At 37.2% G+C, this 14,398-nt stretch overlaps 1 protein-coding gene across 7 annotated transcripts in view; it reads right to left on the bottom strand.

Moving 5' to 3' along the window:
• Positions 1–14,398, bottom strand: part of LOC126738775 (teneurin-m) — a 326,951-nt gene that overhangs the window by 38,684 nt on the left and 273,869 nt on the right. For 5 of the 7 annotated variants that reach the window (XM_050444212.1, XM_050444213.1, XM_050444216.1 and 2 more), the window contains one exon: positions 9,326–10,723. In XM_050444212.1, the coding sequence (XP_050300169.1) occupies positions 9,326–10,723 (1,398 nt within the window). The remainder of the gene's footprint in view (positions 1–9,325; positions 10,724–14,398) is intronic. The other 2 variants (XM_050444217.1, XM_050444218.1) reach the window with 2 other exon arrangements.

Below are 14,398 nucleotides of genomic sequence, written 5' to 3'. Positions count from 1 at the left end.
AAAGTGGGAAAACAAGTATTTATTACAGTTAGAAGAAAAAGATTTATTAAGAAAAGAAGAGGAACAGGAAAAGGAAAAAGCTGGTTCCAGTTACATTGTGTCAATATACATTGTCTATGATCTGCAAGCAGTTCTTCCTGTTCCTCAAGGAACTATATCCTTTCTTCATTACAAATCTGAAGAGCATGGAAATAGAGGAGCTGAAGAGATTGGTTCATGCTTGATTTTATAGAAAAAACCTGGACAATTCTTAAATTGAAGCTGGAGTTGAAGCTGACGTTTTCTTTTCAGGTAATTATTGTGGGCAGTAGAAGAATAGATTTTTAGTTTCAAAATAAATTTTCCGTTTTAACATGTTATAAAAATACAATAAAATTGTTGGGTTAATTATTAATTAAGTTAAAATGCAGATTTCATTTTTTAAACACAATGCCGTTCAAATGTCGACCATCTCCAAAAGACTTGCTGGCACATTTTAATAGGAATGTTGAAAATGGCCACTCGAATGTTTTGTAGTTAACTGCTCCGTAATGGCTGGGCATCAGTATACGCCATACTCTTTAAATATCCTTTCAAAAAAAATCTAAAGGCCTAAGATCTGGTGATCTTGGCGGCAAAGGAATGTCCCCAAATTTCGAAATAACTGTTCCCGGAAACAGTTAACGTACAGTGTCCATTGATGTTGCTGCTGTGTGTGCTGTCGCCTCATTCTGTTGAAATCAGGTCCAATTGGGGTTATAGCCAAGAAAGTTTTGAAGGACTGAAGTCAAAAACAAGTGGAGCATTGCAGTGGATTTTGTTTGCTGGAGGGTTATCACGGTCATCATACTATGGGATAGCAATTTGACATACCAAAGTTCACTGGTACGTCAACCGATTTAATTATTTTCTGTGGTACTATTAAATAAGAGAGTGGATCGTTGACTTGTTACAGTTACAGAGAAAAAAAATAGGGTCCAATTATTCCAGTATATGACATGGCATACCACACTGTTACTTCTTGGAATACAATTGTTTCTGATACCTTTCTTTTGGGTTGTCAGGGCTCCAATATCCACAGTTTTGTTTGTCTACACAGCAGGTGAAAGTGAGCCTCATCATTGTCTCGTAACAATTCTTTCTATTTCCGTAGTCTGTAGGCTTTAAAAACTACACAAATTGAATTTTATACGGATAGAAATGTAGGTTTTTGGTTAAAATTCGTTGCACACTTGAACGATAAATATTCAGGGCCTGATGGGCATGTTTTCAAGTTGAGCGCCTCGAATTTTCAGTGACAGCACCTCGGACAATTTCAATGTTCTCTAGCGTTCTGATGGACCTCTGTCCACTTTCAAAACCTTTTTCAATAAATTTTTAACGCCGAATGTTGTAACGGTTACAAAAACGTCGCCGTGCCATGACATAGGAATCATTCAATTTAAAAAACGCCTCAACCATAAACGCGCATTACTCGTTCGACCACTCCTCTATGTTTACTGTTAATCCGCATGCAGCCGCCGTAAATTGCCACCGCTACATCTTACACAAATATGAGTTGGATGTACAGGACTCGTTCGAAAATCTAAATACCCAAAAATACGCACAATAACTCATAAATACGGGCGAACAAATCCATGAACAATCCCTACACCACCTCGTGAGAAAGACGGGTGTTTTAGGCATTGGTAAGACCTACCTGGATGCGTTCCTCGATATTGAAGGGGCGTTTGATAAAAAAAAACCCTTTCGCAATAATCTGCCAAGCACTCGAATACTATGACTCAGAATTCCGTTTGGTTAATTGGTTAGGGGCCATGCTATCGCAGCGTTATGTACGTGCCCAGCTCAATAGAGAGTTTAAGTGCAGCGACGACGTAGCTAAGATTTACACACGTTAAACGACGTTAACGCACGCGCGAGTATAACGTTAGGTGTCCTGCGAAATGAGTTTAAGCAAAATATTTTCTGCGTGTTGACGTGACGTGACAGAATTGACAGCGACTTGTCATTTGTCAAATGCCAGGCGGGATAATTTTTATTAATTTGTCTTTCATTTACTATTGTTTTTTAGTAATAGAAATTTAGGAAATTAAATAAAATAGCCATATCTTACATTGGGTGGGATAAATAAACTAGATTTCTTCATCAACTTCTAGGCAACTAAGATGAAAGCATAAACAGCTTAATTGAAACATATTAAATTGAGCATAAACAGCTTAACTGAAAACCCAAAAAGTCATGAGACACTAAAAACTAAACTTACCCTTACTGGAAACTGTTGAGAGTTACGTTATCAGAGGATCTAATTCATTAGCAGCAAAAACAAATAATCAAACAAAATTAACCCAACTAAGCAACCAAACCCCAAAACTAATATAATCAAACTACAAAACTTTTGCACCTTTGTTTTTTTTGGGATGATCCCCATCATAACATAACCTAAAACCTAATCTGCACTGGAATCGAGTCGAATCGTGGATGCTCGGGACGTTTCGCGTATACGTACAGGGGATCGGAATTGGTCCTACTCGGAATTTGTCCTACGTTTACGAATCCGGCCGAACGGTTAAAAACAGTGTTGTCAGAACTCTCAAATATTCTTAGCAATGTGACTGAAATTCAGTATTCAGTTCAGGCAGGGGGACACTGTGTGAAATTGAATGTGATACCAACCATACAACAAATAAGGCCATTCAACCTAGAACTTATTGTTGTGTGTGTGTGTGTTGCAAAGATGGAAGGATTTGGTAATCAAGGATTTTTTGATCAAGAATTTATTAATGAAGCCAGAAGGTATGAAACTTTTAATAAAATTTAAATTTAAAATTAAATCAGTTTTATACTTATACAAATTATTATAAAATAGACAATATAATTATGAGAAAAATCGAAGTTTTATGACCAATATGCTCTATTTTTTTTAAAAATATACGAAACCTGATCCAACCTTGGGCCAACCTAACTCGCCCTAACTTTGTCTAATCAAATGATAACGACTGGACATCAATTTAAGCATTATTAAAATTAATTGGCTACACAACGTCTTGGTGACTTGGGTTGGCCCAAGGTTGGGTTAGGTTTTGAATATTTTAAGAAAATAGAGAATATTGGTCATAAAACTTCGATTTACGTCATATATTGCCTATTTTACTTGGATCGTTACGTTATTGCCCGGCCATTATCGTTAATGTGCGAATTTTCATCATTGATCGTAACATATACACTATACAGAATACCCCATATTTCCATATAACTTAATAATACAGTTGCCGCCCGCGTGCGCCATCTAGTTATTAACAGTTGCGACACAGACAATCCATCGCATCGGTCGCTATTTAGCTGCCGAAATTCGTAAATACGGCGTTGTCAAATATAAATACCTCCTATCCTTGCTTCTATATCGAAATACAAACCAGGATTTTCGAGGAAAAGCCGAACCGTTCCGATAGACCGTATGACAAAATCCGAGTAGGACTAATTCCGCCTTCTCATACGTACGTGCAGTAAATTAGTCCCGTGGAGCAACGCAGAATAACGTACACCCATAGCCCGAATTTCAAGCGAAACGTGAAAATGAATGAAATGCGCAGGCGCGGCATCCTTAGGCACGTAGGATTTGCTGCACTTAAACTCTCTAATAGCAGGCAGAGAGATTGTCAAAGCGTAAAGAGGTTGGGGAGCCCCCAGGGAGAAGTATTATCCACAACCTTGTAGTACCTAGTGGTCGACAGTTTCATCGAATATTTAAATAGGGCCGGCCTATAAACATAAATCAACGCTGATGACCTGGGAATCCTTTGCCACAATGCAGGCCCCGATGATGATGGCTCTGCGTATATTCGACAAATTATGCTTCACTTCTCGGGAAGTTTGAGAATCAACCCCAAAAAAGCAGAGCCCTTACTATTCACTAGGAGACGAAATTTTGTCACATCAGCTCTTATGTCTCTGGATGGAGTGTAGCTGCAATATTTGAGGACAGTTCGATCGAACTGTCATTCGCGACTAGAGACCTGATGGTGCAATTCGAGGCAATGAGGATTGCGCATAAACCTCTTGTCCTCAAAAATCTGGTCTCAGGCTTTAGTATAGAAGTGCCCTTTCCTTCTGATGTGGGCAGTAGCTGTCTGCCAAATATGGGGGCCATCTGGTAAATAAATAGCTCCGGAATGAACAATAAAACTGGTGCAGGACTCTGTGGTGAAGTCTTACATATACTCGCAAGAGAAGCATGTTATCATTTTCCAAGTTATAGTTTTTGCTGTGTTGGAATTCAGATAGGAAATTTTTAACTTCGAAACCTCCAGAGTCGTACCAATCTGCTCGGACAACAGGGCTGCCATTAAGGCTATTGAAAAGGTGAGCTTCTTTCATACTGGAATGCCTAACGCTCCTGGAGGATCTGGTAAAGGCAAGCCTCAGGTTTCAGTTTGCCTGGGTACTCAGGCCATGCTGGAAACAAGAAGGCGGACTCCCTTGCTAGACTAGCATCTACAAAACGGTCGGTGGGACCTAAACACATAATCCGTATAGCTAAATGCATAGCAATTGCATCAATAAAGAGACTGCTGGACAAGTGGTAAATGGATTGAAGTCCTGCCGGTAATGTTGCAAGGAAAACTGCAAACTACGTTATATTAACATCTACGTGACTTTAACTTTGGTACTCGTTCCTACTCAGTATGCACAAACTATTTGTCTACAAAAAAAGAACCCTATCATATAAATGAATTCATTCGAATTTGTATTCACTTAAAACATTGTATGACGAGATAGGCATGGCAGGCTTTAAATTCCTTAAAAATGACCGAAGCAGAGGTTCTTAAAATAAATCAAGAAAATTCTACTACTCTTTACTAAAAAATATCATATACACATGTAGACTTTAATAAATGGATCTACGCGGAAGAAAAAGAAATTATTATTCCAAATACTCTACAGCAGATCTACAAAAGTGAACCTAAAAGCATTAAAGAGAATATGAAAAGAAAAAACTTTTTAGAGAATAATCACATTTTAAGTTTTTATATCCAGCATTTTATAACTTTTTGTAATAAAAAAATAAACTTTTTTTTATATAAATAAGCTGTCAAAATATTATTGCATATTTTTTGACTAAAAACTGCAAAAAAACAAATCACTCTCTAATTATATTCTTCTTCACACTACGAGTACAAATCATTTAACTTGTATTTTGTTATAGTAATTAAATATAATACCTACAGTGAATCGAATTATTCATAATTTTCTTAAAACAATGTTTTTTGAGTTGATAGGTACTTTTTTAGCGAAGGTGCGATATATCAAAATATTTGGACAAATAAAATAAATTGGCTATAACCCTCTTTTAAGTAGTCATCTCCGTCTCCAAATGATTAAATAGTGCAAACATGTCATATATTATACAAGGATTAAAACAAACACAGCATGCATTGACAGTACAATAACTGACACTATTTTACAAATCGTGCATTAATTTACGAATTCCTAAATACAAACACTCTTGGTTAATCGGCATAGCAGGTGAAGCAATAATAAGCGCTAATCGGTCAACAAGATCAACAGGAACGTGCATCAGATAACGCGCCACCTATACTAATGACATATTGGCGAAATGAAAGGCATTATGGGAGATTATTAATGATACATTGCTAGTAGAGAAGACGATGATAATAACAAAATGTGCCGTTAGTTCAGCGAAGTCGTAGAGATAGTAATAATTGTAAAAAGCTGTTGAGTTTGCCTGTTGCCGGGTCAAAGGTAGCAACTTTAATCGCAAGAGGCATTTATTTAAAATGACGTTTACTGCAATATGAAAGATGTGACTTTAACAAATAATATTTAAGTGGGTTATACAGGGTGTGCCAACAAGGTGTACGGCTAAGATAGCGCCTTAACTATACAAGGCTACAGCAAAGTTGCAGGGTTGACAAAAACCTACGAACTAAAAATATTTTTATGTATACTGGGTTTGTCACAAAAAAGTTACTATAAAATATGATTTTTTTTAAAATGGTACGCCCTGTATATTATGGTACTAAAATGTGAAGCAAAAAGAGTAATTTACTTTGGTATAACGTTTTTAAAATTTCCGTGCGGCGTTGCTTTTTAACGAGGACATCTAGCAAAGGTAGAGCTGAGTCCTTCTCTGTCTCCATCGTGAACTTGATTGTTGGTCTGAAGTTGTTGAGGTGAAGCAGAAAATCCGGAAGTGCTTTTTCCTCTTTGCCCCAGATGATGAAGATGTCGTCCACATATCGAAGCCAGAGCTTGGGTTTGCAATGGGAGGATCTATTGCATGTTCCTCGAACCATTCCATGAAGATGTTTGCTATTACTGGGGAAAGAGATAAACCCATTGGAAGTCCTTCGTCTTGGGCGTAGAAACTATCCTTGACCTGAAAGTAAGAATTACGAAGACAGATCTCCAAAAGTTCCATCACCCCGTCCAGAGGCAGTGTGGTCTGAGTTGAGAAAGCTGCATCCTTGCTTAGTTTCTTAGTTCTCGGATGATGTTAAGAGACTCTCCTATGGGTATATTGGTGTAGAGACTTTCGACATCAAAACTCACCAATCTGACTTCGATCTCTCCAAGAAGGTCTACAAAGTGGGCAGAGTTTCGCACGAAAGACGCTGCATTTCCCTGGATCGGTCTAATGATCTCCAAAAGGAATTTCGAGAGTTCTGATGTCGGCGAATTTCTAGAGCTCGGCCCTAGCAGAGGCATTTGCTCCTTATGAATCTTGGGTAGTCCGTATAGGTGTGGAGGTTTGCTATAATGTGGTGTCAGCTTAGAGCGTACCGCATCCGACAATGTTGAGGAGTACTTCTTAAGTGCTCTGTAAATTCCACCTTCTATGGTTGTCGTCGGATCCTTAGATAGTAGCCTGTATTCGCCTTTGTTCAAAACTTTCTCAACCTTGTTTTCGTAGGTTTCCAGGTCCATAACCACAGTTGCATTGCCCTTATCTGCAGGAAGAATTTTGATGTTCTTTTCACTTCTGAGATTCCTGAGAGCTGTTTCCTGTTCTTTGCTGATGTTCTGCGAAGGTTTCTGTTTTTTAAGTGAGTCCAGAGCAACCCTTAGCTCGTGTCGAAATTCATCGGCCTCAGGACGTGGTAGGTGGATTGATTCTACTGAAGACACTATGTCTATAAAGGAAGGTTTTGAGGATATGGCGAAATTTAGTCCTCTGTTTAGAAACCTTTTGTTCAGCATCGGTAAGGGTTCTTTTTGACACATTAATGATGGTGGCGGGGAGGTTAGAGGTTGGTGCTGGTTGAGTCCTGTTGGTTCGTCTGGATTTGAGGTTTTGGAGTTTTGAAAGGTGGCCTGCTCTTAGCTTTTCTCTTAGTTTCTGGCAAGCGAAGTCTATTTTGTCAAAGATTGGTTGATAGTCTTCCTCCAAAGTAACTTCTTTGATTTCTTCGAATCGCTGAATGCATTCGATTTCTGTTTGTGCTTTCTTCCAACGGTGGTAGCTAAGTTGAGATCGCAGCAGCTCCATACTAGCACGTTCAAGAATACGTTCTGATCTTCCACCTGGTATAGCGGTTTTGAGGCGTAGAACCGAACCGAAACGTCGTGTTACATTAAATAAATAAGACAATGCAAGTTCGACAAGATGTTTTCATTGAGAAATCATGTCTGAATGATTACTGGAATTCGACCGGAAAATGGGAATCCAAAAAAGGCAAGTTCTTTTATTTTTAGACAATGCATGCTCTCATCCTCGTGATCTGAAAATGAAAAATGTGAAAATTATATTTTTTCCGCCAAACACAACTTCAGTTTGTCAGCCCTTGGATCAAGGTATTATACAGAACTTTAAATTTTATTATCGGCATTTGATTTTAAAACATATTTTAACAAAAATTGACGATGTCCAATGCTTATCTGAGCTTACAAAGTCTATTAAGGTGTTAGAAGCTTTATATTTTCCAAAAACAGCATGGGATAAAGTAAGTTCCTCTACAATTAAGAACTGTTTTGGCAAAGCTGGATTCAGAAAAAGTGGATGTAGCTCAGAATTTGCTGAGCAAAATTATTGCGATGCTGAAGACGATCTGCCCTTAGCGACACTTGCTCAGTTACTGCGACATGCCAAACATTTAGGAGTAGCAGACCCCCAGAAAGTAGATGATTTCCTGGCCTTAGACGATAATATAACAACAGAAGAAAATGCCATTGGCAACTTTTCGAATTTGGATGTAGAAAGCCCAGGCCAACTTGAATATGGTAGTCCAAACGACTTAGAAGAAGAAGTGAAACTGGTGGACTCACTAAAAGGTTCAAAAACTATAAATTCATATGGGGAAGCTCTAAATCATATTTCTATATTGAAAAAATTTGCTAAAGATGATTTCACTGCATTTCAACATTTGAAAAATTTAGAAAGTTATTACGAAAATTGTCTTCTTCAGCAAAATTCTAATTCTTCAATAATTTTCTCTAAGCAATCTTGATCAAAACTTAAAGAATACCCGTTTTATGCATAGTATTTTACAGAAAAGCTAAAATATCTCAAAAAGTACTTGGTTTAGCTATAGGACATATTAAATAAAAAATGAAGGTATTTGAGGGACAAACTTAATTAGATAAAAATATACAGGGTGTTCCATTTGAAAAATTTGAGATATTGCGTATTTAATTTCAGCAAGTTTGAAAGTTCTTGAAAAACACCCTGTATTTTACAAATTATCACAGTCAGCCTAGAGGAGGTACCCTAGACTAAGTGTGGTACTTTCATAGGCTTCATAGACTAAGTTTCATAGGCGCAGAATAAATTTTAAGTTAATTATGATTTTTTAAACGAACCCTCTAAAAGGCAAAAAATAACCATAAAAAATTAATTGTGTTGCAACGCCGCACGGAAATTTTAAAACCGTTATCAAAGTTTACTGAATAAAATATTTTATTCAGTAAACTTTGCCGTTATACCAAATTAAAGTATTCTTTTTGCCTCACATTTTAGTACCATAATATACCATTTAAAAAAAAAATCATATTTTATAGTAACTTTTTTCACTGGGTGTGTCACCCAGTATACATAAAAATATTTTTAGTTCGTAGGTTTTTGTCAACCCTGCAACTTTGCCGTAGAACTTTTTGCTCTACCTCGTATAGTTAAGGCGCTATCTTAGCCGTACACCTTGTTGGCACACCCTGTACAACTGGTTTTTTTTTTAATATAAACCTTAAGATTTTTGCCTAAATCAATTTCAGAACAAAATGAAATTTGTTTTACTATTCACTGTTAATCAGAAACTCATAAAATATTTAATACTTTTTGTATCAGCAACAGCTTTTTCAATTTAACGTTTTACGTGAAACTCGTGTTTACCTTCTAATATTAAAATTGTCGGTGGAGGCGGAAGCTTTGTAGTAACATCCGGACAACCAATGGTAGTGTCAGCAGTATCACTAGTCGCAGTCGACTCAGTTGTCGACTGCCAAGAGACATTCCCATAAACAGGCTGTGAGCGACCTTTTTGCTCGTTGGACGAAAACAAGCTGTCATAGTCGTAGTACTCTGTTCCGTTTACATCTAAAAATTCATTAGAACTGCCTAAACATGGACACTCACATTCGCAAGCGCCACCCTGTTGCACGGGAACTTCTGTATTTGAACTTTGCGCTTTAGCATGTTCGTGAACTTCGGCAAAAGAAGCGGTTTCTTTAGATTTTAGGTTAACGTCAGGCCCTTGTCCATCAGTTGGCACAGAAACGGAAAGCACATAAACCGAGTGAGTTTGATAAGGATTATCTAAATCAGGATTCGTGGAAATTGTCACGTTTACAAGAACACGTTTAGAGGATGCATTGTAGGGACCGGAGGAAGGAATTTCAAAAAGCTTTACATGAGGTTCAGATACTGTATGATCAGTTGTATTAGTTGGGTTAGCTTGCTGCATATATAAATTTTTAAGGTTCTGCTCTGACGGTTGCTCAATAGGTGGCACTGCAAGGTTAACATCTGTAAGTTCTCGTGACGATTCGGGTATCTTGATTTTCTTCTCTGCTTTCATAATTTCTGCGCTGGCTTCTTGTTCGTAAATAAATATTGGAGAATCATGTTGCAACTCTCCTGAGTTTATTGTATCATCTTCCATTTCGGCAGACGTGTTTTGGTCTTCTATATATCTACCGTTTAACTGTAAATTGTCTGTTTCATTTAATAAGTTAACATCATTATTTACTTCTACAAGTTCGCCATAAACTTCTTCAAGGTCAATTTTTGTGGAATTATCCATTTCTGTCGAGGACAACGTTAATATTGGTAATGACATATCTATCGATTCAGCGGTTTTTTCTTCTGCCTTATTATCTTCCCCTGTTACAGTGGTGGATTTATCATAATCAATAAACAGCGAGCTATTAGGTGGACTATTAGTCGAAATAGATAAACCAAAAGTACTTTGAGAGTCATGCAACAAAGAACCCTCAGGCCCCTGGGTACTAACATGCAAACTACCTACATGCTCAGGGCTAAAATTCGATAAGGTGTTGTCGGGAAGAAACACAGCATGCGGCAGACTAACATCTCTACGTCTGCGAGAAAAAACAGGCTCGTTAACTTTACCTCCGTTATTCGATGAAGACGAGGAGAGCTTTGGTCTGCTCGATGACGAGTTGGTCTCTGATGATCCAGTCTTGGAGGCAGGAATGATTTGAGTATTTTCGCCTACGAACACCGTGCATGGCTTTGTGTTTTGATATGACCAGTTAAGTAGACTTGATGCTGAAAAACAAAAAAAATCTTTAAATGTTGATTCGAATCAGGTATTTTGAAAATTTCTATTCTAAGCACTGTAGTATTAAATTTTAAAATTTGAATTTCGCGCCTTTAGATATAACGTCAAATGTGTTGACAGTTATTACGTTTTGTTAGGTTGGCAAAAGTGATTGACAAGAAGACATCATGACGTGACTCGATTATGGCGAGACCACGAACTTATACCTGGAGTGCCAATTCAATGAAACTTAAATGATCACTACTAGTAGGCCGCCATTTTGCGTGATTGTGGCCTTTCGATGTTGGTCACTCTGACAAATTTTAGTTGTGCCAATTGTAGAGAAACAAAACAATTAAAGTTTTTGAGAGGTTATGTTTACAAAAATACAAAATAGAAAGTTACATTCAGTTAAGAATTTATGATAGTTGCGTTAGATTTGTGATTTTTCTGGTACTTCTTTAAGAATTTCGATAAAATTTATAAAAGAAAGTAATCCTCACCTAAAATGAGACAAAGTTTCAATTAACTTGGAATAGATATCCATTTTTGTCTAAAAAAAGCTTATATGATGCTATTATAGGTACTATTTGCCTCTAAAAATAAATCTATGATATTACCTCATTTTAACTTTGCAGGCATCTGTACGGTCCTCTCTTAGATATTTTAGATATAAAAATATTTCAATAAGCTCAAAACTCTTGTCTTAAACCTTGTCTTAGACTGATATTTGGCATAAAACGTTAAAAAAGAATTACCTATAAATTACCCGATGTGACGGCTTGACATGGAAAAAAGGTGCACTTTACATTCCGTTATTTTCTTTTACCTGAAGTCCTGATTAATCTACAAACCTTAAGTCCTAAATAACCAAATGCAAATGACCAATTTTATTTAAAATTTACTTTAATTATAAAAGTATGTAATTTAATAGATAACGTTAATTTATTTAAAATAAAGAATTAGAACATACATTTTTCGGCTATCTATAATCTGCAGTCATTCAGCAACAGGAAGTTGTGTAAATGATATCAGGCCTCGTTTCTGTTTCGATTAGACAGAACACATTTTTGTTACAATTATTTAAATGAATAAATACAATGATACATTTTTATTTCGTATATACCACTGGTATATGTGGGGGATCAATTTGAAAATTTTCAATGCAAATATCTCTGAAACTAAGAAAGTTAGAAAAGCGCAATTTGGTATAAATGTTATACAGGTAAGGGGAACTATAACCATCATATTTCTGTTATACGGTGAGTAGTATTCACCTGCACAAGAACTTTTTCTAAATTTTATACAGGGTCATCGAAAGGTATAAGTTAAATAAAATAAACTCTGTTTTTTATGAAGCTCAAAATGCATTCCATTTGGGGCTTAACAAAAGTATAATCTATTTTCAAACTCATTTTTCATTCAACAATACTCTTGGAATAAATGCACATTCTGTAATAATCCGTTGCCGAAGATCATCGAGTGAAGCTGGTTGCGTTTTAAATAGCCTTAACGAATTAAGATATTTGTTAGTGTATGAATTGAGCAATTCCATTTAAAAGATGTATAATGTTTCTTAATCTACAAGAATTATTCAAAATTACTACCCTCCCCCGATCTTCTCCGAATAGGCAATAATCCAGGTGGTTTAAGTCCGGTGATCGAGCCGGACATAAGTGAGGTCCATCTCGACCAATACAGCGATGTCCGTATGTTACTGTTAAAAACTGTCGAGCCAAGATGCTTTGCACCATCGTACGTAAACCGCATTGCATTTCTTGTAGCCTGTAATAGTACACCCTCCAGAAACTGGGGTAGCGTTTGTTCCAAAAAATTTGCGGTACACCTTGCCGGTAAGTCTTCCTAGCAGAAATACCGGTCCTAAATAACTAGGAAGTCGCCTATAATTCCCACCCAAACGTTTAATGAGAACTGATGTTGAAAGCTATCTTCGAGCACCTCATGTGGATTTTCTTTTGCCCAAACATCCTTTTTTGAAAATTCCTTATTGCATTTTTTGAGAAACTGGCTTCTGGAAATAGAGGTTGAGGGATTTGAACCAATGTGTAGAAAATGCATTGACAGAAGGCAATACGTGAAAGAAAATCTGCAGGAAGAAGTGCCTGTAAACAAGTAATAACTGGTATAGGTACAATAAATATTCTCTAAGAATCTTCCAAATTGTCCCAGTATTTGCAATTTTTTGAGTAGAGATAACTGGATCTTCTTTTACCACGGCCAGCACTTTCTCTTCTAGTTCTACCATTCTTGCTGTCATTGGCCTTCCTGGTCCGCCGCTTCGCTTCAATGCTCCTGTTTTACGAAGTCGTTAACGTATACTTTGGAATGTTTTTCTATTAACCACATTACAATTGGGAAATCGTTCACTATGTGCTTTCAAAAATTATTGATTGCATGAACTTTTGAATTAGAACTCCGCGGTCACGATAAAAAAGATACTTCATCCTAGTAAATATAGTAAATCCTGGTATTTTTAGAGGTTCAATAAATTTTACTGTCATTTAAGAAATAAATGAAGGTACTGTGTTCAAAGATATTTCAAAAATAATTCAAAGCGAATTATTACGGGTGGCCCAAAAAAATATAAGAAAAGAAATTTTGAAAGCTGAATTTGTTGCTGTTATGGCTAACGAAATGATGGATATGGCTAATGCTTTACAAATGACTATAAATGTTTGACTAAACCGGTTGAATGTTCTTGGAATTTTGTTACCCCCAGAATGTATACTTTTGATGACTTCTAGTAGAGAGCAGCCGGAGGCTGTTATCCACATAAGTCTTCTAAAGGACCTTATCAGAGGCCAATAGCCTTGGAAAAATCAATAAAACTGTCTGGTTTAAAGGATTTAAAGTCGCTGTTAAAATGTGTGAACGTGTTACCCAAGAATTTAAACCTAGGACGCGTGAGTGTTGGACACTTCCCGATAACGTGGTCGCAATGCCGATAGTGTAGAAATAGCTTCTTAAGTACCAGTATCCCTCTAAGAGACCCTTCACTAGCGGAATTTTGCAAGTTTCCAAGCGTAGTAGATTTTCGGTAAATTCAGACAGAGGACCTATTTATATGTTCCTTTGTCTATTTCGTGCCAGGTACTCCAATCCATCTTCAGAGCCTCCATTTTTCCAGCAGCTATCCTAGTCTAGCAAGGGAGAACGCTTTCTCGTTTCCAGCATGGCCTGAGTTTGTAGTCATCCAGACAAGCTAAACTCTGAAGTTCACCTTTACGGATTCCTCCATGACCTTTATGCAATTCCGTATGAGCTTGCCGTAAAACTCTTAATGTTCGAGCAGATAGATACGAGTATGTTGCGGTGTCCGTAGATTATGATTTGCAGTCCGAATTTCAACACAACAAAAATTTCAGCCTGAAAGACAGTACCATACTTCCCCAGCGAGTATGCCTTGCTGGTCGGTAAGGCTTTACCATAGAGTGAAGATCATTGCAAGAGCAGTTTCACCAGCCCGTAGTTCATCAAGGATATGTAGCCTGAGCTCAGTCCTCATTGCCTTGAATTGTACCACCAGGTCCAATGACGAAAGGTTCAACAGAGTTTCTAGCGCTCTAGTTAGCGCTATTCTCATGAAACCCGTTATGCTGATACATGCAAGGCGCTAGACTTTATCCACTCGCGTCCAAATTTTTGCTTTATCTGGACATGGC

The sequence above is a fragment of the Anthonomus grandis genome, chromosome 7 (assembly GCF_022605725.1).
Source record: "Anthonomus grandis grandis chromosome 7, icAntGran1.3, whole genome shotgun sequence".
NCBI lineage: Eukaryota > Metazoa > Arthropoda > Insecta > Coleoptera > Curculionidae > Anthonomus > Anthonomus grandis.
Note: the sequence above shows the minus strand (reverse complement) of the source record. Positions and strands in the feature narration are given on the sequence as shown.